At 35.2% G+C, this 27,120-nt stretch overlaps 2 protein-coding genes across 12 annotated transcripts in view; both read right to left on the reverse strand.

Annotated features, from left to right (window-relative positions):
* Nucleotides 1-211: 211 nt before the first annotated feature.
* NME5 (NME/NM23 family member 5) lies at nt 212-22,541 on the reverse strand. Of its 2 annotated transcripts, none has more exons than XM_003756582.4 (5): nt 21,846-22,540; nt 12,708-12,913; nt 12,026-12,126; nt 6,606-6,724; nt 212-4,312 (listed from the first exon to the last, which is right to left on the reverse strand). In XM_003756582.4, the coding sequence occupies exons 1-5, from the start codon at nt 21,972-21,974 to the stop codon at nt 4,211-4,213; spliced, it is 657 nt and encodes a 218-aa protein (XP_003756630.1). In that variant the 5' UTR covers nt 21,975-22,540; the 3' UTR covers nt 212-4,210. The 2 variants fall into 2 exon arrangements, with proteins under 2 accessions (XP_003756630.1, XP_023360405.1); XM_023504637.2 differs by having other exon boundaries at nt 4,224-4,312; nt 6,632-6,724; nt 21,846-22,541.
* A 152-nt stretch (nt 22,542-22,693) lies between these two features.
* BRD8 (bromodomain containing 8) overlaps nt 22,694-27,120 on the reverse strand; it is a 30,701-nt gene continuing 26,274 nt past the window's right edge. For 8 of the 10 annotated variants that reach the window (XM_031953329.1, XM_031953333.1, XM_031953332.1 and 5 more), the window contains 5 exons: nt 26,218-26,307; nt 25,342-25,410; nt 24,295-24,472; nt 23,276-23,442; nt 22,694-23,088 (listed from right to left, as the gene is read on the reverse strand). In XM_031953329.1, coding sequence (XP_031809189.1) covers nt 23,082-23,088; nt 23,276-23,442; nt 24,295-24,472; nt 25,342-25,410; nt 26,218-26,307 — 511 coding nt within the window. In that variant the 3' untranslated portion in view covers nt 22,694-23,081. Of the gene's footprint in view, nt 23,089-23,275; nt 23,443-23,599; nt 23,641-24,294; nt 24,473-25,341; nt 25,411-26,217; nt 26,308-27,120 lie in introns of all 10 variants that reach the window. The other 2 variants (XM_031953331.1, XM_031953328.1) reach the window with 2 other exon arrangements.

Genomic DNA, 27,120 nt, shown 5'->3' on the forward strand with positions numbered 1-27,120 from the left:
TCTAGTTTTTCCAACAGTTTTTTGGCAGATTCTACACTGGGGTCTTTTGGGTTTATCAAATGCTAGGCATTTCTATATATTGCATACCTAATGAATCCATTTTTTAAAAACTAGTATCAAATTTTGATTACTGCTTTTTAGCATAATTTTAGATATGGTACTGCTAAGTTCCCTTCCTGTTTTTTTCTTCTTAGTTTTCCTTAGGATTTTTGACCTTTTGTTCTAGATGAATTTCATTTTTTCTAGCTCCATAAAATCTTTTGGTACTTTGATTGGCTTGGTACTTAAATTAACTTAGGAAGTATTGCCATTTTTATTATATTGGCTTTATCTACGCATGAGCAATTAATATTTCAATAGGAAGACTTTCGAAAAGAATGGAGTTAACTATAATGAGGAAAGAAAATAAAGGCATATCCCATCACACTCTTTGGGAAATAATGCTTTTGGTTCTGTTGAAAAGATTGGCGTGGGTACATGGCCATTTATATCAAAAGAATTATCACTATTGAAAATTTCTTTCCTGTGTAGCATATATATTGTGTATCTTCTACAAAAATATAATGTATTTAGAGGGATTAAGCTACTGACTCTCAAACTACCCAATAAAGGATGATGAGTGAAGATATTACCTCCATTTATATATTCAGACAGTGACATACTAGTGATTAAATAACTTGCCTAAGATCAGAGCAAATAAGTGATTAACTCAGAACTAGGATCTTCATCTCCTCTTAGAGGAAAAGAATTGAGGGCCTTTTAAAAAAAAAAGTTATCTGTGGCATTTAGTTTGTGTGTTCCCATGGTAATTGTAGGAGCCTGTCAGGGGTGATTTTTCACAATTCATTTTTTTCTAAACACTATATACTAAAACAAAGCACCACTAAAAACAAAGTGTTCATTTCAATAGCTTTGACTTTATTGTAGGCAGACTATATTGGTCTTTGGCTAACCATTTTATGGCGGCATGGGGATGTAGCCACATGTATATGCTAAAGGCTCCTTGAAATGTTCACACATTGCCAAGAACCAGAAACACAAGATAAAGTCATTAGAACTGTCATTCAGGCCCCAGGACAAATGCCACCCAGTAGAAAGGTTTTACAACCACAAGTGAGATAAAGCATGATAATCTCATAGATATAGGCTCCCTAATTATCATCTTCACCAAATAGGCAGCTTCTATAGACAGAATGGCCCCACTTCCCCAACCCCAAATAAGTGGGATTTGATGTGGTAAATGAAAATCCACATTTTAAGGGACCCTAGGCTTTAAGACAAATGACTTTGCATTGAAAATGGGGACCAATCTATGATACAACCCTAGAATAATTACCTGAGTTAAAATGACTTGGTTTGGGAGCACTTATTTCTGTGTTTTGAATTTCTGAGGCAGGAAAGTCTTCACTTCCCTTCTTCCTGTCAAGAAATGGATCATAAATGGAAAAAAAATAGGAATTTTGTTTATGGTCTAGTGTTTGAGGGTGTTGGTATTATCTGCCCATTTGTCTGCAAGTTGCTTTCCCTTATTTCTTGCTCTTAGTCATCACAATGCCTCTCCCAGCCAAGAAGGGACTCCCTCCTGGGCAGATGTCAGTGGCACTTTCCCAAATGCTAGCAGGGGGCTAGGAGGAGTAGGCTGTAAAAAACCAATTTGGTTAGGGAACAAAAGGAATCCATCACAACAGTGTCATCAACATTTGATCGGGACTGAAACAGACCTGAAATGGAGAACTCAAGTCAGGGTAAGAGTGAAACTAAAGACAAAGATGTTCTTAAAACAAAACAAAACAAAAAACCTTTCTACAGTGAACCACCAAAGGGTCTTGGTATCAGGATCTCAATATTTAGTGGAATAAACTCTGACAAGAAATAATCTCCTCTGGAAGCTATATGGTTAAAGGCAAATCATTCAAACCCTCTGGATTTTACTGTTTGTATCTTTGTAAAAGACTTCATTGATGCTTAAGTCATTGAGGCTCTATTAAATCTGGAAGGTAGTTACAGATCTAAGATGAAAAATAAGATGGGAAGTTTTGTAGTTAGGGGAATTAAAAAATAAGGTACTAAAAAAGCAGTCATTTTACTGAACCATCAGCATTTAAAAGGGCAAATCAGAGAAATTAGAATTTAAGAGATTACCCTGTCCAACATCCTCCTTTTACAGATGGGAACATCAGGGCTGAAAAAGATTAAATAATTCCATTGGATTGTACAGATTAAGTAGCAAGCTCAGGATTTGAACCCAGAATCTCAGACTTCAAAAACAGGTTGTAATGTGCAAAAATGAAAACCTAAATATTCTGTTCTGACACTACATCAATATCAAGCTAAATTGACAACATTTCTTGAGTTGGAACATGCTTCTGTCCAAGGTGCTCTACATGTTTTGCAGGTTTCTAATGAGATCAAATGAAATTATAAAGGGCTTAGCACAATATCTAGATGTAGTTAAGGCATTAGCTAGCATTAACAACTCAAAATATATTTGAGTGGCAAGGTATTTGCTCAGGGTTTCCATACTTTGTAGACCCTTCCAGCTCCCTTCGTTTCCAAATTTGTTTTGGTATTTTCTAAACAAGTACTAGAAGGGTTGGACAAATCTTCTGACATATACGAGTCACATTCTCAGGCACTTGCCCTTCCCTACAGAAGCTTTTATAAGGTAACCTACTTGGGGACAAGGGAAAGGTCAATATTCTTTCACTTCCCCAAATCCTTAAGGGACACTGAACATGAGGGTCCACTAAAGAATCCATAATTTTTAGTTTTCTTTTTGGTGAGAGGAGGCAGTTGGAGTCAAGTGACATGGCCACACAGCTAGTGTCTGCAGCTGGATTTGAACTTGGGTCCTTCAGACTTTGTCTTTAAGTTTCAAGAGACCTAAAGTCTTACTTTTCTGCTTCTTTGGCTCCCTTCATTTTTTCTGAGCTCAGAAAGGCCTAGATAACACTTACCTGATTAATATCCTAGACTGTCTCTTCAGATGTTACCATTCCCATTACTGGCACTTAAGGCTATAGCCTAAAAAAAAAAATCCTCTGATACTTTATGATTGAGAAGATGTTTTCTTTTCCTGGTAAATAACCTGCAGAGCCAATAAGTTGCAAGGCTATCTCCCCAATTCCTGCTTCTCTAATGTTGTTCTCTTTTAGCCCCTTGGCCTTGGAATAAGTATTCCCACTAGCATTCTTTTCTACCCGCTAAACAAAAAAAAAAAAATCTTTTCCACATGAGAAGCATCAAATCCTAGAAACAAATGGGTTTCTAAGGCTCCAGAAGATGCTGCCAAGAAGCTCTGCTTTCTTGTTTTCTTGTAGAAGTTGCTCAAAGAGCAGGAATGTACACACATTAATCTGGCTGGCTGAGACTCAAAAGTTTAAGGGAGGCAGCAGAAAGCAGTGAAAAGCTCTGGATGTAGCAGGATTTCTCAGATGTGATCTTGGGCAGATCATTTGAGAACTTTTAGATTGGGTTTCCTCATCTGTAAATGAAGATGTTAGACAAGATGACCTCTAAGAGCTCTTTTAGTTTAAAACCTTTGATCATTAGTAGGGCTGTATCCAAAAACACAGCTTACTAGGCCCATGAAAGGATTATGTTTAAAAAAAAAAAAAAAAAAAAAAAGCTGCACATAGGACATATTTTAAGACTTAAAAACAAATTAAAATCTTTAAGCCTGCAAATTAAAATGAAATCAATTACATTGAAATGGTTACCCCCTGAATTTTTTTTTTAATATTTTATGAATTCTGGATTAAGAATCCCTAACCTAGAGGGTTTCACAGTCAGAGTTAGATTGGGTCTTAATGCTAAGAAATAAATGATAAGAACCATAACTTAGATGTAGCTTACTTAGTTATTTAAACTCAATCATATCAGTAATTATCGTTCCTGTACCTGAGATGTCTGAGATGTGTACATAGGACAAGCATCTGGAAAAATGATATTACTTCCCATGTCATTTTTCCACTAAACAACTACTAAGGTAATATTTCTATTAAGTATTCCCAATGGTTAAAATCAAACATTAATTCTATATTTGAGTCTTTTGTAAAGGTTATCTGCTGCTTACAATACATTATTTTAAAATAAGATTTACTTCATGCACAGTTCCTTATCATCCATATTAAGAATCTTGTTAACAAAAAGTCACTAGAATAAAAGTCTTTTAGAATAGTTCTTGATAGGAGAGTTCTTGATTCATTCTTCAGTGTGTTTTATTTTCATTAGACTCTTCCACAGTATCTTGTTGATGACAGAATCTAGGTTTATTGGGATTATTTTTAAGCAACCAATCAGCAAGCCAAATCTAAAGGAAAAAGGGAAAAAAAATTTAATCTTCCTTTCAATAAATAATACTACACAAACAGAAAAGTTTGTCAATAATGAGAATTGAAAAAAGTAAAAATTCTAATAAAAAAACAAGTGTTTCATATGGATGATTGTCAAATTATAGAATTTTTGAAAACAAGATTGAAATGTCTTTATTTCCCAAATGTCAAATGGTATTTGACCCTGCTAATAGCAGGTAGGTGGGTAATGGTGGTATAAATATAAATTGATATACAATTATATGACATCTACATGAATCTTTAGGGTTCTAAATAAATGATAGTCATTCTAAGACTAGGAAGTTAAATACCCCACTGAAGAAATATAATATATGAACTCTAGGGTATGTCTGTAAGACCTGACCAGCCCAAAGTTGTAATGTCCATGGTCCTCTACACAAGGTAGGCATTCCTGGTGAACATTCCTTCAGATCTAGAGAACCAACTGCTCTATTAAACACACTGTAAGAAATTTGTGTTCTCAGGTCTAGGAGAAATTGACCTGTCACTTTGGGCCATGGAGCCCAAGTCTTGTATAATATAGATGGTAGAGGTGATTTTTCCATTTAGGTCTTAACCAACCCAAATATTTGACTAGTCAGTCATATATGCATTTAAGAAACTAGCCAGAAGAGAAAGAAAAATTGAGGCCAAAGAAAGAGTAGCTTGCAGGGTGTGAAAAGATTGAAGATCTCTAAAAAAGGGTAAAGAGAAGTCTTTGGGACCCAGGTAGGGAAGACCTTTTCTTATTGGGAATTTGAAGAAAGACCACAGAGGTTCAGGTAACAGCTAGGGACTGAAAGTGAAATAAACCACTGAACTAAGGCATCTTATAGAAAGACAATCTCTGAGTAGGTCTTAGATTCCACTCCCAAACCAAGTTGAGGACTTAGACACCTTACTGATAAGAATGGTAAGAATGACTATCTGGTCAAATACTGGACCATCAAATAATATAAATAATAATAATAATAATAATAATAATAGCAGCTAGCATTTATATAGTGGTTTCTTAATAGTGTTTTAAAATTAGCAAAATGTTATATAAGTTAGCTCATCTTATCTTCACAACTCCATGAAGTAGAAATATAATTATGTTGATGTCAAGACTAAGGCTAGGGCAAAAGTTAGGGCACTAAGGACAGTATAGTTGATGATAAGATCTAGAATAAAAAGAACATCGATAAACTGTGAACTATTAACCTTTTAATCTCATTTTGTAACCTCCCACCCATTTTGTAGACCAATGCATATTTTTTATCATAAATTTCTTTTCAATCACCTGAGAAGTTTGTCAGTTGTTACTATGCAAGAAGGGTGTAAGGATGGCCCAGACTGCTTAGATTATTAGATGTAATAAAAGCAGAAATATGAAAAGGGAGAAATCTGAAAACTCCTAGGGAACTGAGACTTGTACTTGCTGGCAACAAAATGGAAGGTAGGAGAAATGCCCATGAAAAATTGTCAGAGGCTTGAATATTTCTTTGTAAAAGGAAGAAAGATAGGTAGGGATATTAATAAAGTAGGTCTGTCTCAAGCATAATTTCTCTTGGAATGCCTAAGACTCTGCAGAAATAACTAAATAGCATCCAGAATATCTGGCCTTAACAGATGCTTTTTAGGCCCAATGGATAAACGGCTATCTTGCTCTATCTTTGTCCTTCCCCTAGTCTCTTGTACCTAGCTACAGGACATGGATGGCTTGGGGAAGAGTATTTTTTATTTGAAAAATTAATAGGAATTACTTGAGGGTCAAGAGCTCTACACAGAACTAAAGATTATGTTCTTTCTTTTTGGAATAATTATAAAAATTTATATAACTGGTGTAATAGAAAAAGCACTGAACCTAAAATGAAAAGCTCCGGTTTCCACTTCCTGTTCTGCCACCTAACCAGCTAGCTAAAGTCCTTATAAAAATTTTAATCTTGCTAGGGCTTATTTTTTATTTGCTTTTTTAAAAAAGGGAATACTAGTACTTATTTACCCTAAAGTGTTGCTATAGGAAAACAGTTTATAAACATGAAGCTATTTATACAGAGACATGCCATTCAATGAAAAACACTGCATCAAAAAAAGAACATTTTAAATAAATTGAAAATGAAGCTGGGGAGGTCAGACATAAGGAAGAAGTTAAAATACAAATATTGTAGAAATTTCATTTGCCAAAAAAAAAAAAGAAACTTATCAGTCCTTTCATTTTTAACTTTAAAGGACACTTTTTTAAAAGGCTAGTAGACAACATTACTTTAGTATGAAAGAGATGTTTCTTACAAAGGGATCTGCTGGTTTGTGCTTACAAAGCTCTGAGAGTCCTGCCAACAGAGTCGGATTTACATACATGTTCAGGTAATCCTTAGCAGCTCCTCCAATAGGGATGGGTTCAATAATCACTACAACAACAAGTATACTTAGAATTAGTATGAGATGAGTGAACATGTATAGCCTAGAACAAATTGTTTACCATCTCAGGGAGAAGGGAGGTGAGGGAGAGAGAAAGGAAATTTACAACTCAAAATTTTAAAATAATGTTAAAATCATCTTTACATGTAATTAGAGGGAAATATTATTTAAAATAAAGAAATGAAAGCCAAAATAAACTAGGTTTAAAAATTAATATGAGAGTACCATTACCATATTACTTTAAATTTTAAAATGTCTTATTAGTGTCTTTTGTTCTTCAAAACAAAATCTTCCCTTTAAAAGAGAAAGTTAAGCAAAAAAAACTTATAACAGTAGCTGCATCTGACTTATATATAATCATGTTATATTATATATTATACAAACTCTTAGAGACAGAAAGACACCCGGATCAATATTTCAGTTCTTTTGCCTCACCTGAGAGAATATTAAGTGCTATTCAACTATCTGTTCTCTTGAACACTGTCTCTAATGCACACACACACACACACTCAAGAGTTTGTGTTATCTTTTAGTGATCTTTTTATTTACACTAGGGTAAGCATTATTTACAATGTTCTTTTATTTATTTTTAACAGAGTACTCAAAACTTGAAATAAAATGACTTCTCAGCCATACAGAAAAATGCAAAGCCCAAGAACACTCATATTAAAACACAAAAGGACAACACTACTATACTTTGTGAACATTTTTATGTTTAATAGGGCTCTTGAGAGGCAGGTCTTTATTAGACTATAAATTTAGGCTAGAGAAACTACTAGTGTCTCATCATTTTGTGCTTTTCATACAATAGGTGCTCAGGAAATGTTCAGTTGAGTGTAGGATAAATTGTCCTTCCTCTGAAAAAGTTCTAAGATCCAGCTGATAGTTTCAGAATCAATAAAGAAACTGAACTATAAGTAATCTGTATGAAGAGTTAAAGAAGTAAAACAAAAGCCCTTGCATGGGTAAGGAGGTGCAGTGAAAAGAATGCAAAATTTAGAGTCACAAGAAATCCATTTGAATCCCAATTCTTCCACTTTCTGCCAGTCTGTGTTATCACTAATGATTTCTGACCCCTAGTTTCTTCATCTATACAATGAGGGATTTAGACTAGATACTTCTGAGGTCCCTTCCAGCCCTAAGTCTATGATTCTATGAAATGGAAGGAAAGAAATATTTACTAAAGCATCTTTTATGTGCCAGGCACTGTGCTAAGCAATTATAATATATTATTTATATAAACATTATTATGTTATTGGAATTATTATAATATTTGATCCTTACAACAACTCTGAGGTAGATGCTATTATTAATTGTATTTTAGTTGAGGCAACTAAGGCAGAAAGAGGTGAAGTGGCTTGCCCAAGGTCACACACCTACTAAGTGTATGAGACTGGATCTGAATTTAGGTCTTCCTGACTCCAGGCTCAGCACTCTATCATTGCATCTCCTACGATTCTGTCTTCTATTTTCTTTGTAAGATGTTATTGACTGGAATGCTCAACAATGAATTTATCTGCTAAGTTCTCATACAGTACCACCTTGTTTTTTTTAATCATTTTCTAATGCATTTATCACATAATCTGCATAGTATAATTGTTAGTGTTCTAGTCTCTTAATTATAATATACGCTGCATTCTGAGATGCTCTGTGTCTTATCTAAATTTTGTGTAGAGACAATTTCATTTTGCTCTATCTACACCGCAACCCAAAAAGTAACACACACACACACACACACACACACACACACACACACACACAAGTAACACAAAAACTGACAAAGGGACAGGGGCCCTTTAGGGTGATGGGCAACAAAGACTTTGTCTTTTCTCCATAGTAATGGTTCTTTTTCAATTTCATTTGTATGTCAATGCACAGCTGGGATGGGGGGGGTAGGGGTAGTCACTGATTTTAACTCTAGGTGCACGGAATTCCAATAGAAGGTACATTGAATTTTTAATTCTTAAGTCAAAATTGTCTGGAACCAAAGACTTCAAACTGAATAAATAAGCAATCAAATAATACTCTCCATACAAAACAGCAAAGAGCAGCATAATAACATTGGAATCACTGTAGTGTTGGCAAGGACAAGAGCTCTGTATTCAACCTCAGTCTTTGTGAATTATAGTCTTCAAAACAAGAAAGGTGATTAGTCCCAATATATTCTTGGGTAGCTAGGTGGCACAATGGTTAGAGTGCTGGGTCTTAAGTTAGGAAGACCAGTTATACCAGCTGTGTGACCCTGTGCTAATCACTTAACCCTGTTTGCCTCAGTTTCTTCATTTGTAAAATGAGCTGGAGAAGAAAATACCTTTGCCAAGAAAATTCTCAAATGGGAACAGGAAGAGTAGGAAATGATTGAAATGACTGAACAACAAAAACTCTCTACTTGGACAGTGGGTGGCACAGTGGATAAGGTACCATGCCTGGAATCAAAAAAAGACCTGAGTTCAAATTTGGCTCAGACATTTACTAACAGTGTGATCCTGGTCAAGTCACTTACTTCAGTTTATTATGCTTATTGTCTTCCCTTCCTCCCTTGCCACTCCGCCCCGGTATTATATTCCATTTGAGAACCACATTTCAGAAGAAGTTTTACAAGCTGTGTGCTAGAGAAAACAACCAAAGCAGACTGACTCTAAGCCATTACATATGAGGACAAATGAAGAAAATGAAAATATGTAGTTCAGAGAAGAAAAGAAGGAAGACATGACAGCTGTCTTCAAATGTTAAAAGTGCCATTGTAGGAAAGGGATTTGTTTTTACTTTGTACCAGCAGGACAGAATTTGAACTAAAGGTAAAGTTACAAAGGCAGGAAGAACTTTCTAACATTCAGAACTGTTCAAATGTGCCCCGGGAATAGGAAGCTTCCAGCCAGTGAAAGACAGGTAGAAGAAGCTGGAAGACCATTTGTTTGAGTTGCTGTCTCAAGAAGGACCTCAGAACCAGGTACAATCTGAAGTAGATGAAGACTTCCAACACCCATTTCAATTCTGTAGTCTATGTAACAAATTAGAGTTATTCCTTGCATAAGGTTGCCCCAACCAATATTGTCTTGTAGCAGCATCAATAAATACATCCTTTTCACTCTCCCACCCCAATGCATAGAGTGCTGGACTTGGAATGAGGAAGACTCATCTTCCTGAGAGTTCAAATTTGGCCTCAGAAACTTACTAGCTGTGTATCCCAGGGCAAGTCACTTAATTCTGTTTACTTGTTTCCTGTAAAATAAGCTAGAAATCTGTAAAATAAGCTAGAAAAGGAAATGACACAGCCCCCTCCAGCGTCTTTGCCAAGAAAACTCCAAATGGGTTATGAAGAGAAAGACATAACAACATAAAACCAAGTGCCCTCATGCTACATTATTTCATGAACATCACAAACCCTGCCTCCTGCTAGTACTCCTTCCTCTCCTCCAATTGTTATATATCTGTATGCATGCCCCAGCAAAATTAAGCATTCTGAAGGCAGAGATGGCTTTTTTATTGTTGCTTTTGTATCACTAGTGGCTTGTATGTAGTTCGCATGTATTTGAGTTTATATATATATATATATGTATGTATGTATGTATGTATTACAGAGAGAGAGAGAGAGACAAGAGAGACAGAGAGACAGACAGAGAAAGAGACAGGGAGAGGGAGAGGGAGTGTGTGTGTGTGTGTGTGCGCACTGGTAGAGTAGGCAATAAGCTTCATTCAACAAACATTTATTAAGGTGCCTGCAATGTGACAAACAAGATATAAATGTAATATCTAACATACCCTTTTCACATGTATGCTGCTCCATTTCTGAAACACATTTTGGATTACCATCCACTTAAAACCATAGGTCATGAACCTCCAACAATTATATATACTTTTATCAATCAGGAAACATTCAAATTCAAAACTCAAATAGCAGAACAAATAGTGATTTTTTAAAAAGTCTCCATTGTAAATATGAGAAACTCTCTTATAAATTCCCAAGTTACAATATACACTATACATGTAAAAGATATTGAAGGTATATATATACAGAGAGAGAACATATATGATTATGAAAAGTGTGCTAAAGCACACACCAGGAGCCCATCTGGCCAAGACACATACACAGAAGGCCCATACATATGTGGTCCAGAATACTCTCATCTCTAACATTTATAGGAACTTAAGATTTCTAGTAAAAATAACTTCGGAATTCCCCACATTTGTAAACTTATTCTAATTATTTTCTCTCCTAGGAAGAATGCTCTCCCTCAAGAAGCAGACCTTCGGAATATCTTCACTGTTATTAAGTAGTTTTTTATATCAAACCTAAATCTGCTCTTTTCCCAACTACTACTTTTTGTTCTTCTCTCAAGGGCCAATCAAAAAGTCCAATCCCTTTTCCACTCAACTACATTCCAAATATTAGAAGACAGATAGATAATCATATCCTATTCCCCATATCAAGTCATCTCTTCTTCAAAAGAGGATAGCTATTCAGGAATGTCTAAGTTTTACAGCAGAAAATGAAACAGGCATTTTAGAAATTCTTTAACCTAAATAAAACATTAACTATAAATTTTATTTTTGTCACATCCGTTAATCATCTTTTAATCTAAACTTTATTATTAATTTTATTTTGTAAAGGAATCTTTTACAATACTGAATCTATAAAATGAATAAGACAGTATTATCATTCTTATTAATTAGCAAGACCCAATCTTGAGCAATTACTATAATCATCTTTACTTTGAAAATAATACCATCCCATTCTACTTCTCAAAGTTGGTGATGGTAATGAAGACTAGAAGAAAGGCTAGGTGATCTAAACACTGAAACTATCAATGAAAACATATATTATAGAATAGAAACCTGTGTTTTAAAAAATAAAAACCTGGTACATGCAATAAATTATACAAGGGTCTGTATATGTTTCTTCAAAGACAATGGAAGTACTAGTATTATATATTAGAACCCAAATAGTTTAAAACTTTCAAATCAACTGCCCACATAAAAAGATAAGACTATAATAAAACAGTAGACTACATGAGAGAAAAATCAAAAGATAGAAGATATTAAAATTGGTTAATTCTTTACATTTTCTAATCTTCAGAATGAAAATAACTCACAATTACAAGAAAACTTGAAACATTTATCTCTATTTGGTAATGAGAAAGCATGTAGTTACTCAAGTATTCACATTCTACAACTGGAAAATTCACCCTCTTAAATACAAAAATCCTTTAAAAGTCTAGCTTTTCTTTAGAAGATAGGGGAAAAAAATGTGAGAAGATGCACTTAAATTTACAATTCATATAAAAACTCACCCTCAGGAAACATGAATCGAATTTCTCTCTCTGCTGCAGCAAAATTTTTACTTCCATGAAGTGCATTTCTTAGGTCATCTGTTCCATAGATTGCCCTTAGACTAAAGGAAGGTAGAACTGATGTCAACTCAATCTAGCATCCGTCCCAAATCTTTTATATGTGCACTCATTATAAAAATGGAGTCCAACTTACAAAGACATTGCCACTTCTTACTTATAGAGGCTTTATTTTGAATTTGGGTTCAAAGTTATCTAAATGGAGGATCAAACAACACATTCAAATTTGCAGGAAGGACACTGGACAAAAAGAAAGGGGTGAAGTGGAGACAAGGGGGAAAAATACAGGAATCTGAAAGATTAAGAACACTATTTCCCCAACCTCCAATAAGAAAAACCTTTACTTGGGGGGATCAAGAAACCAAATTTGGTAGTATTGCCAATAGTTTGAAATACTAACATCCTATTTCTACTGATTAACATTCTTATTTTATAGGCAATGCAATACCATCATGAGAAGAGAAACAGTCACTTCCTGGAGAAAGTCTAAGATTTTTTGTGGTATGTTTATATGCACATGTATGCACAGTCACATACATGTACACACACAATAAGAAATATTTCATATTAGGAATCAAGACTCCAGGTTACATAGGCAAATTGAATTTTCATTTAAGTAAATTACCTGTCTGGGTGTGTCTCCTTAGCTTTGAAGCTATTGAATGGTCCCATAAGATCCAGCCAGTAAGAAATTGCATTATGTCTTGCTAATATCATGGCAACAAGTGGACCTGAACTCATATATGCTGTTAGATTGGGGAAAAACATTTTCCCATACTGTTCCACATAAAAGTTGCTACACTGTTCAGGGCTAAAACGTAGTTTTCTTCTCTATAAAAGAAAAAAAAAACAGATATGCAAAAAACCCATTTTTTAAATGATGGTATACTAAAACCTGATTCAGACACTAAATGCAGATAATCTGATCAGCTAGGATCTAATTTATTTTGCCAAGAAAATTAAATGTAAACAAAATGAGTATTGCATGCATAATGGACAAAGGTCTAGCCTTTGAGTCACAGACCTTGGGTTCAAGTCCTTTCTCAGACACTTCTCACTTGTGCAACTATGGACAAGTCACCTAAACTCAGTGCCCCAGGCTACTCGAAAATAGATGCAAGTGAGTAATCATTTGTTTATTAGTGGAGAGAGTTTTTAGCATGGATGATATTGATAAATATGGTTCCCCTTTCTTGACTCTCTAAATCAAGATTATGAGAGGGAATATTTGACCTGAAGGGAACAAAACTTTTAAGTCAGGAGATTTGATCCTTTATTTATATGATCTCAGAGAGCCATAACCCTCTCTAGGCCTCAAGTTTCTCATCTCTAAGGTAGGGCTGGACTGGATGATTTCTAAGATTCTTTCTGCTCTGAAATGCTATCCTACTTAGTAATTTGATGGCAAAATGATGTCATAATGTGCCAATTAAAAGTAAAAATGCTATCTCATATTCAATTTAAGAAACATTTAAGTGCCTAGTATGTTTAAGGCACTATTGCTTAAATAATTCACTAACATTACAGTTTTCACAATCATCTAAAATGACTTAGTAACAAGCTGACCTATCTGTAGGAAGCTTTATTTGTAAAACAGACTTAAGGTTGACTATATAGGTCTTCAACAATTTATAAAAGTTAGACAATAATTTATTATTGGTAAACAGTTTATTTAACAGTATATAATTCAAAAGTAATAAACTGAATTTCTCTTAAAACTTCTAATTCAGAGCTTTCAGAGATTCACACTGACCTTCCCTTCACCAATGTTTGATTATACAGTTTGTCCCTTCCACATGTGAACTTTATTCACTTCAGTTTCAATATATCATAGGTTGGCATAAGAAATTAAATGGGAATTTTTTTTGGAGTTTTATAGAAGCCACAGATAACACTTGAAGGCCAATAGACAATCCAGAAAAAGTTTAAAAACTCAAAAATGCATAAAATATATGTGTAATATTGTGTAATAATCATCTAAATTTTACTATAAGGTATTGTAAACATCCCATAAAAGAGAAGAAAAAATTCAGACTTCTCTGATAGGAAGGGAGGGCCAAAAAATTTTATGTTGATTTTCCAAATTTCAGGGGCATCTATCTTATCCTTAACGCCTGCAATGTAGGAAATATAACTATTTCAGAAAAAATGGTAATTTAGACATGAATGATTTCTAAATGGACTTAGAGAATGGGATCTGAAGGTTTGTGTTCTTTTAGTTCTGCCCCCTGGCTTCTTGATTAGTGACTCTGAGAAAATCATTTCTTCTCAGGAATCTCCATTTTATAATTATTACAATCTAAGAGAAAGACTACAAGGATTAACTATGTAAAAAATCATAGAACCTTCCTGACCTGTTAGAGGGCACTATTGAAACAATCATCTTGATCTGAATGTTTTATGCTCTTCCCTAAAAACAGTTCAAGTCTATGAGCATCAATTCCCCACATAATAGTTACTAGCATTTAGTTAAATTTATTTAAAACTAGCATTTTAAGATTAAAGCACAAAGTGTTTTATTTGAATTAAATATAAATTTTTATTATATATTTATATAAAATACATTCTATATTTTTATATACATTATATATTTATCACATACAAATTTAATTATTAAAAATATTTCATTTTTCTTCACAGCAACTCTGAAAGGTGCTATTATTATCTTAACTTTACAGATAAGAAAATGGAATTATGAAGGGAGACAGAGGTTTAAGAGGATGAATTCTGGACAAATTCTGGAATGAATTCTGGAAAGCCTTTCTGACTTTGGGTCCATCAGTCTTAGCTGTGTGCCACCTAGCTGACTCTCATGGAAAACAAGGGACTGAAAGGAGATAATCTTTAAGACTTAAATTAACAAACATTTATTAAGTGCCTACCAGGTACAAGATACTGCTATGCATACTTTTAGCTCTAAAAGCTACAGTTTTAGGAAATACATAATACTGGTTATAGAAGAGTTCATTGGTGAATAAAGGATGGATTGGAATAGAGAGTGATGAGACAGAAAACCTAACTAGAACTATTCTTTCTAATAGTCCAGGCAGAAGATAATGGGGACCTGTATTACAGAAGGGTGGCTAAGTGGAGAGAAGGGGATATATATATGAAAAATGTCATGAAGTTAGAAATGTATTGGATATATGGGGCAAATGCAAATAAGGAGTTGAGGATGATACCAAGAAATAAGCCTAGGTGATAGGGAGAATGGTGGTATCCAATTTTAATAAATGGGTTTAGAAGAAGGGACCATGTGGGTAAGAAGATCATGAATTCTATTTTAGACTTGTTGAATTTGAGATACCCATAATACATCTAGTTAAAAATATCTAAAAGGCAGCAAGAACATGGACTGAAATTCAGGAGAAATATGAGTAATGGCTCTTCACTTGAGGTCTATGGACCCTCACTGTGGCCAGATTTCATGGGGGGGGTCTATGAAATCAAATGGAAAAAAAATACATTTTTCTTTTCATTAATCTTTTGTTTGAATTCTGTAAATTTAATATTATGGAATGAACCTCTTCTTAGGATGTTTTAAAATCTGTAACATTAAAAGACAAGGAGGAATGAATGGTCAAACAGATGAGGAGAAACAGGAGAGAATAGTATCACAGAAACCTAGAGAAGAAAGCATCACAGTGTGATCCACAACTGCAAAGACTCAAGAGAAGTTTTAAAAAATGAGATACATTAAATATGGCAATTAGAAGATCACTAATAACTTTAGAGAGGGCATTTTCAATTCAATGATGAAATCAGAAGTCAGACTATAGAGGACTTAGAATTAAGGGGAAAAAGAAATGGAGACACAGTGCAGCAGTGGCCCACAAAACTGCTGGGTGAGGCCTGAACCAGACTAAAATGTGACTGGGAAATATTTAACAAAATAAAAATACAGCAAAACAGGTAATAATATGCATTAGTCTAAGTCAACATGTGGCTTGCAGGGTTCCTTCTGTATGATTTAGTAGTCTTTATTTCTATGAGTTTGACACTATTGATGTCATGGGGCCTTCTCAAAATGTTTATCTGAGAAGGAAAGGAAAAATACAGGGTGATGTAGAGAAAATTGGATCAAACATGGGTTTTTTTGGATTGGCCATATTTATGCTTGGGAAAGAGCCAGTAGATAAGGAATAGACTGAAGATAAAGAAAAAGTGGGAATGAAGGGTCAGGATAATCTGCTAGAGAATAGGAGGGGTTGAGATCAAGGGTATTTGTAGAAGAATTTGTCTCAGTTTAAGACAAGGATCACCTATGGTATGGTGTATGCTGAAAGAAGGTGTCCAAGTAATGTGAAATGAGGGAGGAGGTGAGAAGTAAGAATTCTTGCCTAATGTCAAATGGAGGTAGGATCCTTGGCTTTTAAGGAGGGGTGTAGGTAAACTGTTGAGGAAAGTGGAAAAGGTTAGAAATAGCCAATTGTAGTGAATAGAATAGTGAATTGATTAAGGAGGAGCAAAAGTATGGCCCTGCTGCTGAGAGGTCAATTGAGATTAATCTATAGTGAACCCAGTGGGCACAGTTTTGTAATTTTATTCAGCTTCATTTAGTAGCACGGAAATAGAAGTGAAGGCAGTGAAAAGTGGGATATTCTAGGATTTCAGTTTGGCCAGGCATGACTGGTGATAAGACCAAGGGACAAGTCAATCAAGCGTAGCAGATTATATAGAGCAGGGCTTCTTAAACTTTTTCAGATCTCGACCCCTTTTTGCCTGAGAAATTTTTATCAGATTCCTGGTATCTAGATAAATAAAAAGGTCTACAAATCAAACATTTACCTATAATCATGATTTTGTGACCTCCACATTTAGTTACAAGACTCTATGTGGGGTTGCAAACCAGGGTTTAAAAAGCTGGGGTATAAGTGTTAACCTGGTTCAGCAAAGGGTCCAAATAAGGATGAAGAACAGTGTAGTCAATAAGGATAGCTATAAGGAAAAAAAATGAGTAAAGATAACGGAGGGGGACTTGGATGAAAGTTAATGATAAGATCCTAAGGAACAAATAACAAACGAGAAAATAAAAGATTATTAATTTGGGGACAACTTGTGTAGATGTTTTTCAATTTCCCTCAAGATAACACTAGGGTGGAAAATCTTAAAAGCTATATTATTCAAATTAGACTCAAATTATTCAAAATAAATCTTTCAGTGCTGGCTATTCTTGTCATGGAAAGACAAAACGTCAGAACATGTTACCAAAACAAAACTTTCTTTCTTTGGAATTACAGTTTATATGATTATATTAGAACTATCTTTCTGCAACAGGTTTGGTCTCCAGATCCATCTATAACTTTGGAATATAGCCTGAAGAATTTTTACAGGAAAAAAATATATTTGGGCCTAACCACTTATTTCCCCTCCCCAATCAAGGGTTTTGCTATCTAAAACTTACTTATATCAACTGGTAATTGTACTAGAAGATGAATGTAAGTCATTATGTAATTAAATTCACCTACCTTGCACAAATATGGATTTCTGAGTACTACCTAAAATCTCACATCCCCTTTGTTAGATTCTGCCCAGGAAGAAAGCAATGGCTTTCATTATATATTTCTTAAAGTTCTAAGAAATTGGTAACCCATGTCAGTGATATGCAATATATGATATTCTACCCTTCACAGGGGGTTAGCCATACCATCAAAATTATTATCTAGTCTATGGTGAAATTTCTTTTGTTCAGATCGGTGTTGTATAAGAAGTTAAAAAAAAACACAGTAGATTCTCCTTTAATCCAATCCTAAATTATTAAATTTATTTTAAATAATTATTAATTTTTTATTTTATTTATTTTATAAATTAAATAAAGTCTATTTTTAAAAATTAAGATTATATCAACATTTCTATTTATCTTCCTTACTATTTTTAGCCAGTACTAAGCAGTTTTGATCTGCCTTGTAATACTGGTTTTTTCTCAATAGCATTTTATTTTCCCAATTACAGGTAAAGATAGTATTCAACATTCATTTTGATAAGATTTTGAGTTCCAAATATTTTTTCCCTCTTCCATCTCCAAGAGAGCAAGCAATCTGATATGGAAAACCTAGTAATGTTAAACCTCCTTCCTTTACAATTTTTCATTAGATTCTTTGATATTCTTTTTTTGTTGTTGTTCTTCCAAATGAACTTTACTGGTTTTTTTCCTAATTCAGTAAAAAAAAAAAAAAAAAAAAAAAAAAATGGTTCCCAATTGATAAGTGGTCAAAGGATATGAGCAGTTTTCAGATAAAGAAATCAAAGTTATCTAGAGTCACATGAAAAAATGCACTGAATCATTACTGAGTAGAGAAGTGCAAATTAAAACAACTCTGAGGTACCAGCTGATATCTATAAGACTGAAAAGAAAAATGATTTTATGTTAGAGATGTGGGAAACCTGAAACATGAATCACTGTTAGTAGAATTGTGAACTGATCCTACCATTCTGGAAAGCAATTTGGAACTTTGTCCAAAGAGCTATAAAACTATGCCTACCCCTTTGATCCAGCAGTGTCATTACTGGATCTTTATCCCAAAGAGAAAAAATGGGAAAAGGACTCACATCTACAAAAATATTTACAGCAGCTCTTTTTTTGTGATGGCAAAGAACTGGAAGTTGAGGGGATGCCCATCAACTAGGGAATGGCTGGACAAGTTGAGTTAGGTGATTGCAAAGGAATACTGTTTGTGCTAAAGGATGAGCTAGTGCATTCTGAAATACTTGGAAAGACATGAACTGATACTGAGTGAAATGAGCAGAACCAGGAGAACATTGTACACAGTAATAGCAACACTTGTGTGATGATCAACTATGATATACTTAAGCTCTTTTCAGCAATACAACCACCTAAGACAATTCCAAAAGACTCATGCTAGAAAATGCTATCCACATCCAGGGAATGAATGACCTGTGGAGTTTGAATACAAATGGAAGCATATTATTTTCACTTTTTTCCGCCCTTTCTTGTGGTTTTTCCCTTTTGTTGTGATTCTTCTTTCACAACACAACTAATTTGGAAATATGTTTAATATGATTATATATATATATATATATATATATATATATATATATATATATATAACCTAGATCAGATTGCTGTCTGGGAGAAGGGAGACAAGCAGGGAAAGGAGAAAAATTTTGAACTCAAAATCTTTTTTTTTTAATTTTAATTTTTTTTTTTTTTACAAAAATTCACTTTTTAAAAAATTAGTAGTAGTAGTAGTATAGCTTTTTATTTACAAAACAGATGCATGGGTAATTTTTCAACACTGACCCGTGCAAAACCTTCTGTTCCAATTTTTCCCCTCCTTCCCCCCATCCCCTCTCCCCTAAATGGCAGGTTGGAATTCAAAATCTTATAAAAAATAAATACTGACAGATATCTTTACATGCTATTGGGGAAAAAAATTCCACTAAGTAGGATTTTTTTTTTTTTTGGTAATTTAATTGGGATAGCATTGAATACATAAATTAATTTGTGTAAAATTGTCATTTTTATTATATTGACCCTGTGTACTTCTGAATAATTAATGTTTCTCCAATTATTTAAATCAAATTTATATAAAAGGTTTTTAAAAAATAATTTTGTTTATGTACTTCTTGGGTTTGTTTTGGAAGGTATACTCCAAGGTATTTTATACTGTCTTAAAGAGTTCTTTTAAATGGGTTATTTATTGCTATCTCTTGCAGGATTTTGTTTGTGATATATAGGAATGTTGATGATTTATGTGGATTTACTTTGGTCAGTCCATGAACAGGTCTCAGAACTGTAAAACTATGTACAACCATGTAAAAAATTGTTGCAGAAATCACTAATAAGAGAAATGCAAATCAATCTGAGTATTATCCTCATATCCCAACCCTCTAAACCCTGATATTACAAAAATGACAAAAGATGTAAAGTCAATGTTGAAGGGACTGCAGAAATGCAGCCACATATATACACCACTGAGCTAGTTGTGAATTGAATCAAACATTATAGAAAGCAATTTGGAATTAAGCAAGATACATGACTAAAGCTTCCATACCTTTTGACCTGGAGACTGTACAGTTAGTTAGCCACATGCTTTAAGGGGATCAAAGACATAACTATAAAAATAAAAACCTATAAACAAGAAAGTAATCATAGGTGTGGTAATAAAAGAGCTGGAAACAATAAGCTATTCCCCAAATGATAAATAATTAAAGAATATGAACAATTTTCAGATGAAGAAATTAAAACCATTTCTAATCATATGAAAAAATGCTCTAAATCACTGTTGATTAGAGAAATGCAAATTAAGATATCTCTGAGGTACCAGAACACACCTGTCAGATCTATTAAGATGACAGGAAAAGATAATATACATTGTTGGTAGAGTTGTGAACTGATTCAACCACACTGGAGAGAAATTTGGAACTATGCCCCAAAGGCCAGCAAAAACTGTGCATACTCTTTAACCGAGCAGTACTACTACTAGGTCTGTATCCCAAAGAAATCATAAAAAAGAGAAAAGCACCCACACGTGCAAAAAATATTTGTAGCAGCCCTTTGTGTAGTGGCAAGGAATTGGAAACTGAATGGATGCCCATCAGTTGGAAATGACTGAATAAGTTATGGTATATGAATATAATGGAATATTATTGTTCATTTAAGAAATGATCAGCAAGTTGACTTCAGAAAGGCCTGGAGACACTTACATGAACTGATGCTAAGTGAAATGAGCAGAACCAGAGCAACAGATGGCAACAACAAGATTATACAATGATCAATTCTGATGGACGTAGCAATTTTCAATAAATCAAAATAAAATCAAGGAAGTGATTCAATCCAATTCTAATAGACTTGTGATAGAGCTATCTGCATCCAGAGAGAGGCCTATGAGGACTGATTGTGGAACACAACATAACATTTTTATCTTTTTTGTTACTATTGTTTGCTTGCTTTTTTTTCTTTTTGATCCAATTTTTCTAGTGCAACATGATAAATGTGGAAATATGTTTAGAGAAATTGCAAATATTTAACCTATATTGAATTACTTGCTATCTAGGGGAGGAGCATGAGGGGAAAGGAGAGAAAAATTTGGAATATAAAATTTTGCAAAGGTGATTGTTAAAAACTATCTTTGCATATATTTTGAAAATAAAAAGCTATTTTAAAAATTTCTGTTGGTTAAGTTTTGCTGAACTGATTTTTTTTCTTTTAAAATATTTTTGTTATGTATTGATCCACCTGCCGTCTGGGGGAGGGGGTAGGGGGAAGGAGGGGAAAAAAATGGAACAAAAGGTTTTGCAATTGTCAATGCTGAAAAATTACCCATGCATATATCTTGTAAATAAAACGCTATAATAAAAAAAATATTTTTGTTATACAGAGATAGCTGAGTCACCAGGTACAGAATAGGATGGATGTATTTGAAAATTAGAGTAATATAATTTAAGGTATCAAAATTTTCTTTTTAAAAGAGAATGTTTATTCTTTTCCTTTTCTAATGAGGCAATAAAGCAAGGAAGTTTTAGGGTAAATGGATCATGGAATAATGTAGCTCTTTAAAAAATAGGGGATCTAGAATACTCAATTATATTCTATTTGATAAATAATCATTATCATCCAAGTTCTGATTTAAATGGGTAAAAAGTTTTGGGCAAGTTATTAAATCCCCATGCATTAATTAATCCTACAATAGGAATATTATTCCTTAACTTTTCACCAAATATGACATGAAATAACACAGCCATTTAGAAAAATATTGTTATTCATTTGCAAGAAAACATTTGTGCCACAGAAGAGATTTACCTGAACAATGGTGAATCCAGATTTGAGGATGATATCTTCTATCTCTTCTTCTTTGTCCACGATATCTGGTTTTATAAGAGCCAGTGTTCTTTCTACATAAATCTGAGGAGGGGGCATTAATACCTCCATCTAGGCTTTTTAGTTTCTTAAATTTCTCGGGATATTATGGATGGATGGATATTAACTGCAATGAGACTTGACTCACTTCCCCCACAAAATGCAATGCTAGATGGCAATTGAGATTAGAGATTTCTCAAAGCTAGATAGCCAATTATTTGGTAAAAATTTAACTACTGCTGCAAATTTTCCTAACTACTTAAAGCACCCCAAGGGTGCTAATCCGAACACTTCCAGTCAATCCGTCAGGTGCTCTACGATTTTCCAGTGCTTCCCCAACCTCTGTCACAATCCTGTCCACCCTCTATCTCCCCAGGGGGTGGGGCGGGTTGCCTGACTTTTTGCAGATGAGGTCACAGAAGCCCAGAGAGGTGGGTGACAGTGACCGGTGACAGTTTTGGAGAGGCTTCAATGGAGGTAAATGTAACTACGAAAGACACACGGGGCTTTTTCTGATCCTTCTGGCGTCTTGCCTTTGTCTAGCCGGGCCTTCAATCCCTACGGGATCGCACAGATCTCGGAGCCGCTCCTCCTCTGCCCCACTTGCGCTGCCTATCCGGTTGCTAGGAGACACCAGAAACACGCAGGCAGCAGCAACGCCTCAGCGCCCCTCCCCCACCAGAGCCCCACTCCAGTCCCCGAGACAAACTAGGCTAGAGTTGCAACCAAACACAGGATGATGCTCCGCCCTTCTCCCTCACTCCCTCCCCCAATTAAGACACAGTTCGAAATTTGTTAAACAACGTTTATTCTAAGGTCGGTCACACAAGAAGCCAGGTGGAAGCAGGAAGTCTGTGGGCTGAGGCACAAGCCGCAAACCTGCCCGCTCCTCCGGGGTCCCTGACTAAAAACATCCCGGGCTTCTCTTGGGTGACTTAAGGCCTCTCAATCTTACAAACAAAGGATAACTCAACTCGAACAACCTCTGAGATACGATCCAGGTCAGGGCCAAGCATAAAGTCCCTGACTCCAGAACAGCCTCGGCTCGGTCAGAGCTGAGGTCAGAAGTCAAGGTCAGGCTTGGGGAGCCATCCGGCTGGAAGCCCGAAGGCTCTCTGTGATTCCCTGGTTAATCAGTCCACATCACTCAAGTTTCTTCTTGTCTAACCAAACAAATACTTAGCACCTGTGCCAGGCAAAGAGAAGAAAAAATCGTCAATCTCAAAAGCATTGGATGTCTGCACAATAGTGAAAGCAGCTAGCTACTTATCCTTTCCCCTTCTCCAGCTAACAACTTTTTATTAATTAAAAAAATTCAATGCAACCAAGGCATACAGTCTTCACATGCAGGTCTTTTTCTGACTGCTACACACCTTGGGAATGGGCAAAGATGGAATGATGTCAAATTTATATGAGCAAAAGCAGCTGCCTGAAAATATTCAATGGCTATAGCTTCTTGTTTAGAAGTTTGGCTGCAGTTTCTCCTCCCAATGGCTGTTGACTTGTGGCTTGGGGAATTGCTCCAGGAAACCTGCAAGATCTCACCACAGAAATTTATCCTTTCAGGATTCCTTTCCTCTTCCCCCATCTTTTGTGAGAACCCATTTCTGCTGCTTTCCCCTGACTACTTGTGGTATAGTGGAAAGAACCCTGGATTTGGAGTCAGAGAACCTGGGTTAAAATCCCAGCTATGTTACCTTGGGCAAGTCACAACCTCCCTGGGCCTCAGTTTCCTCATCTGTAAAATGAGGGTGATGAATTAGATCACAAGTTCTTAACCTATTGTCCATAAATATTTCATTAAACTACTTCAATATATCACTTCCTTTGTAATTCTATGTATTTTATGCATTTAAAAAAAAAAAACATTATTCTGAGAAGGGGTTCATAAGCTTCTGCAAAATGCCAAAGGGGTCCGTGAGAAAAAAGGTTAAGAATCCCTGGAGATGATCTCCAAGGTATTTTCCCAAGACTAAATACAACCCAGTGATATTCCACTCCTTTATACAGAGCTGCAACGTATCTTTGTACCCCAGGACCTGTCTTATGCCAGGTTTTCGAAATGGACTGCTGAATCTGATAAAGGGCAAACCCAAAAAGGCTAAAAGGAGATCCGAGCACATTTCACTTTGATTCAAATCAGGAAAAAGACAAAACAGGTTAACTACAATGTGTACAATGTTCTGTGCTCTCCTATGACAGTCTCCTCCAGGGAAACAATAGCTGGGGTTTAAGGTTTGCTAAGCCATAAATTTCACTGTGAACCTATGAAGGACTCAAAACCACACCTACCCATGACCTGAAGGGGGTAGAGCACTATTCCTAGACCACCACTTATGTGAAAACTCTGAAAAGTGGCCTCCTTTTCCTACAAGCTGCTAAAATATAATACCTGGATCTGCTCTAGGACCTCTTTTTGCATCTCTATAGCCATGTGGTAAATATGATGGTCAGAGTCATTGTACATTACAGCATTCTGGAACATCAACATCAAGTCACGCTGGAACTGGGCCATACTGCGGATACGTCCCTTAGAGAGGCTCCTCTTCAAACTGGTTAAGTCCATAGGTCTGCAAGTGGCCAAGAGAGATCAGGAGGAATTATTTAATCATGTAGAATATATACTGGCCTAATGAATTCTTCCAGAGAACTGACTTTCCCCTTCAATAGGAGTTATGGCTCCTGATATTACATTGTGAAAATGGTTACTTTCAAATGGTTATTAAAAAAAAAAAAGTATGAGTGCTCAATGTGCAGAACACTGCAAACATCTTTGATTTATTTACTCCCACTTTCCCTAGATAATTCAAATGCTATGAAGAATGATTGTTTTTCCTCAGGTGAAGAAAAACCTTGAGAAAGGACTCAAATAGGAAAGATACCAAATGGGTATTTCTTACACTGAAAATATTTTTTTTTTAATAAAAAATTGCTACATTAGTACAAAATTCCGCTTTTATTCATAAGTGGCATCCATTTGGATTTTCTTGCCTTAATAAACCCACATTAACTTCCTAAATTTCTTTTGGGCTTAACAGACAAAAGTAACTATACCAAGTAAGCTTGAAAAACATAAAAAGAGAAGTGACCAACACTGACTGCTCTCACACAACTGTGCAGATTCTCCTTTTGAAAGATTCAGTTCAAAAGGAAATCCTCAGAAATTGCAAAGTACTAACCAAAGTCTTTTAGACTCAAGACTACACACTGCTGCAAATGATCTGTTTGTCTTTTCTCACCCTCCTTTTCCTCCCAAAGAGAAAGATGTTGACTTCTTCATAGCTTTATTAACATCTTCTGCTGACAAAAATTATTTTCCTTATTTCTAAGTGCAGCAAACAAGGTACAAAATTATTTAAAATACAGGAAGACAGAATGAAAAGAGAACAGGCACAAGGATATGAAGCAACCAACCTTTCCTTCCCCCTTCTTCACTGACCTTTTCACCACATCCTTGTACCCCGGAGCTTGCCTATCTGACACAGGTTTCAGAAATGGACTGCTGAACCTGGTAAGGGACAAACCCAGAAAGGATAAGGGGAGCCCCAGCAGGTCACTTTGAATCAAAACAGGAAGAAGATGGAACAGGTTAACTACAAAGTCCTGTGCTGTTCTATGCAGCCTCCTCCAAGGAAACACCATCTGGGAGTGGAAAAATCTGCAAATTCCCTCTTCATGTATAAACATATAGAACACTTTATGCTAATGCCAGTTTAGAGCTCAGATACTTGTTTGAAACCTGTCTGCTAGGGTCCTAATGGAAAGAGGCATTTATTTTACCTATAAATTTGATCTCAGAGGTAGCATAGTGTAGTAAATAGAAAGCCAGCCATGGTGTTGGAAGACCTAGATCCAAAATGTTTTTCTGACAGATAAAGGGTATATGATCATGCCCAAGGGAACATCTTTAGTTCCTTAGGCACAATTCCTTTGAGAAGTCCTCACCCCAAAGAAATAACAGGTTCAGACAACAAAAATTATAATTTTATTTCTTTAAAAGTTCCATTTTAGAAAAAAAAAACTAGAAATTAAAATTTAATGACAGCAACTTTTTCTTCCAGAAACCTGCAAAAGCAGGTTTATAAAGGTAATTGCTGGTGCTGATGAATGGAAAGGACTGATCAAAAGACAAGCTTTTGTGTTATATGGCCCTCTGCCAATATACGTGTGTGTGTGTGTGTGTGTGTGTGTGTGTGTATTTATATCTTCTACTATGCCTGACCTACCTATTTTCTGACAACACAGCATGGGTAATATGATTCAGTGGCCAACAGCCATACTACCACCTGCTTCCTGCCAAACTTGAGACACTTACCTGTGACTGGCAATCATTTTCCAGACTGGAAGGAGAGTTTTCTTGAATAGCAGCTGTTCCTTGACAGGATCACCCTGGTTTGGATCAGTCCTATGGGAAGGGACATGGTCATTTCCCAAATGCTATTCTAGTTCTTTTAGGCAGACAAGCAAGGTACTGCCTATGCTTAGGCCTTAACTTTTTATCAGATTTCACCAAAGGAAGGAATTTTATTCTTTGTATTTATAGAATATTAAAGAACTGAAATACTACAGAATGAGAGATGCTATGTTTTCATTCAACGTTTTCATAAGTGAGACTCAAAACTATAAACAAGCTCAGTCTTCACAGTAACTCAATGATAGGTTTCCTTTTTTTGAAGGCTTTTCTGTGACCCTGACAACACATCTATGATGATCTTTGTCTTCTTCACTCCTGTTAATCTGCTCTTTTGCAATTCTGACATTAGATAGTTCATGAACTATGAAGTTCATCCCCTGATCTCAGCCAGAATGGCATGCAAATGTTGAGATTTTCTTTTGTCTCTTCAGGAGAAAGGTTATTTAGTCACTAATCCAATTGTCTATGAAGGTTCACTTTCAGGAAATTCCCTTTAATGCTGAAACAGCTTAATTAGTATGTACTGCCCCAATACACATTTAGAGAATATTTTTGGTTTTCTATTTAAACACATGTAAATATGGTCTTATAAATTTAACAGAGCTTATTAATCCTATGAAAATGGTAGAAAATTGAGTTTAATATTTCCATATTAATATGGCTATGAATTTCTGCATACTAATGTCACATATAGAACAAGTAGAATATGCTTCTTCTAAAGTTAGCATTATAGGTAGTTTCCAAAATTTCAAAAGATATACACAAATTACAATTTGTTAGACATCATCAACAGAAAAGGCAAAA

This window comes from Sarcophilus harrisii, chromosome 2 (assembly GCF_902635505.1).
Source record: "Sarcophilus harrisii chromosome 2, mSarHar1.11, whole genome shotgun sequence".
NCBI lineage: Eukaryota > Metazoa > Chordata > Mammalia > Dasyuromorphia > Dasyuridae > Sarcophilus > Sarcophilus harrisii.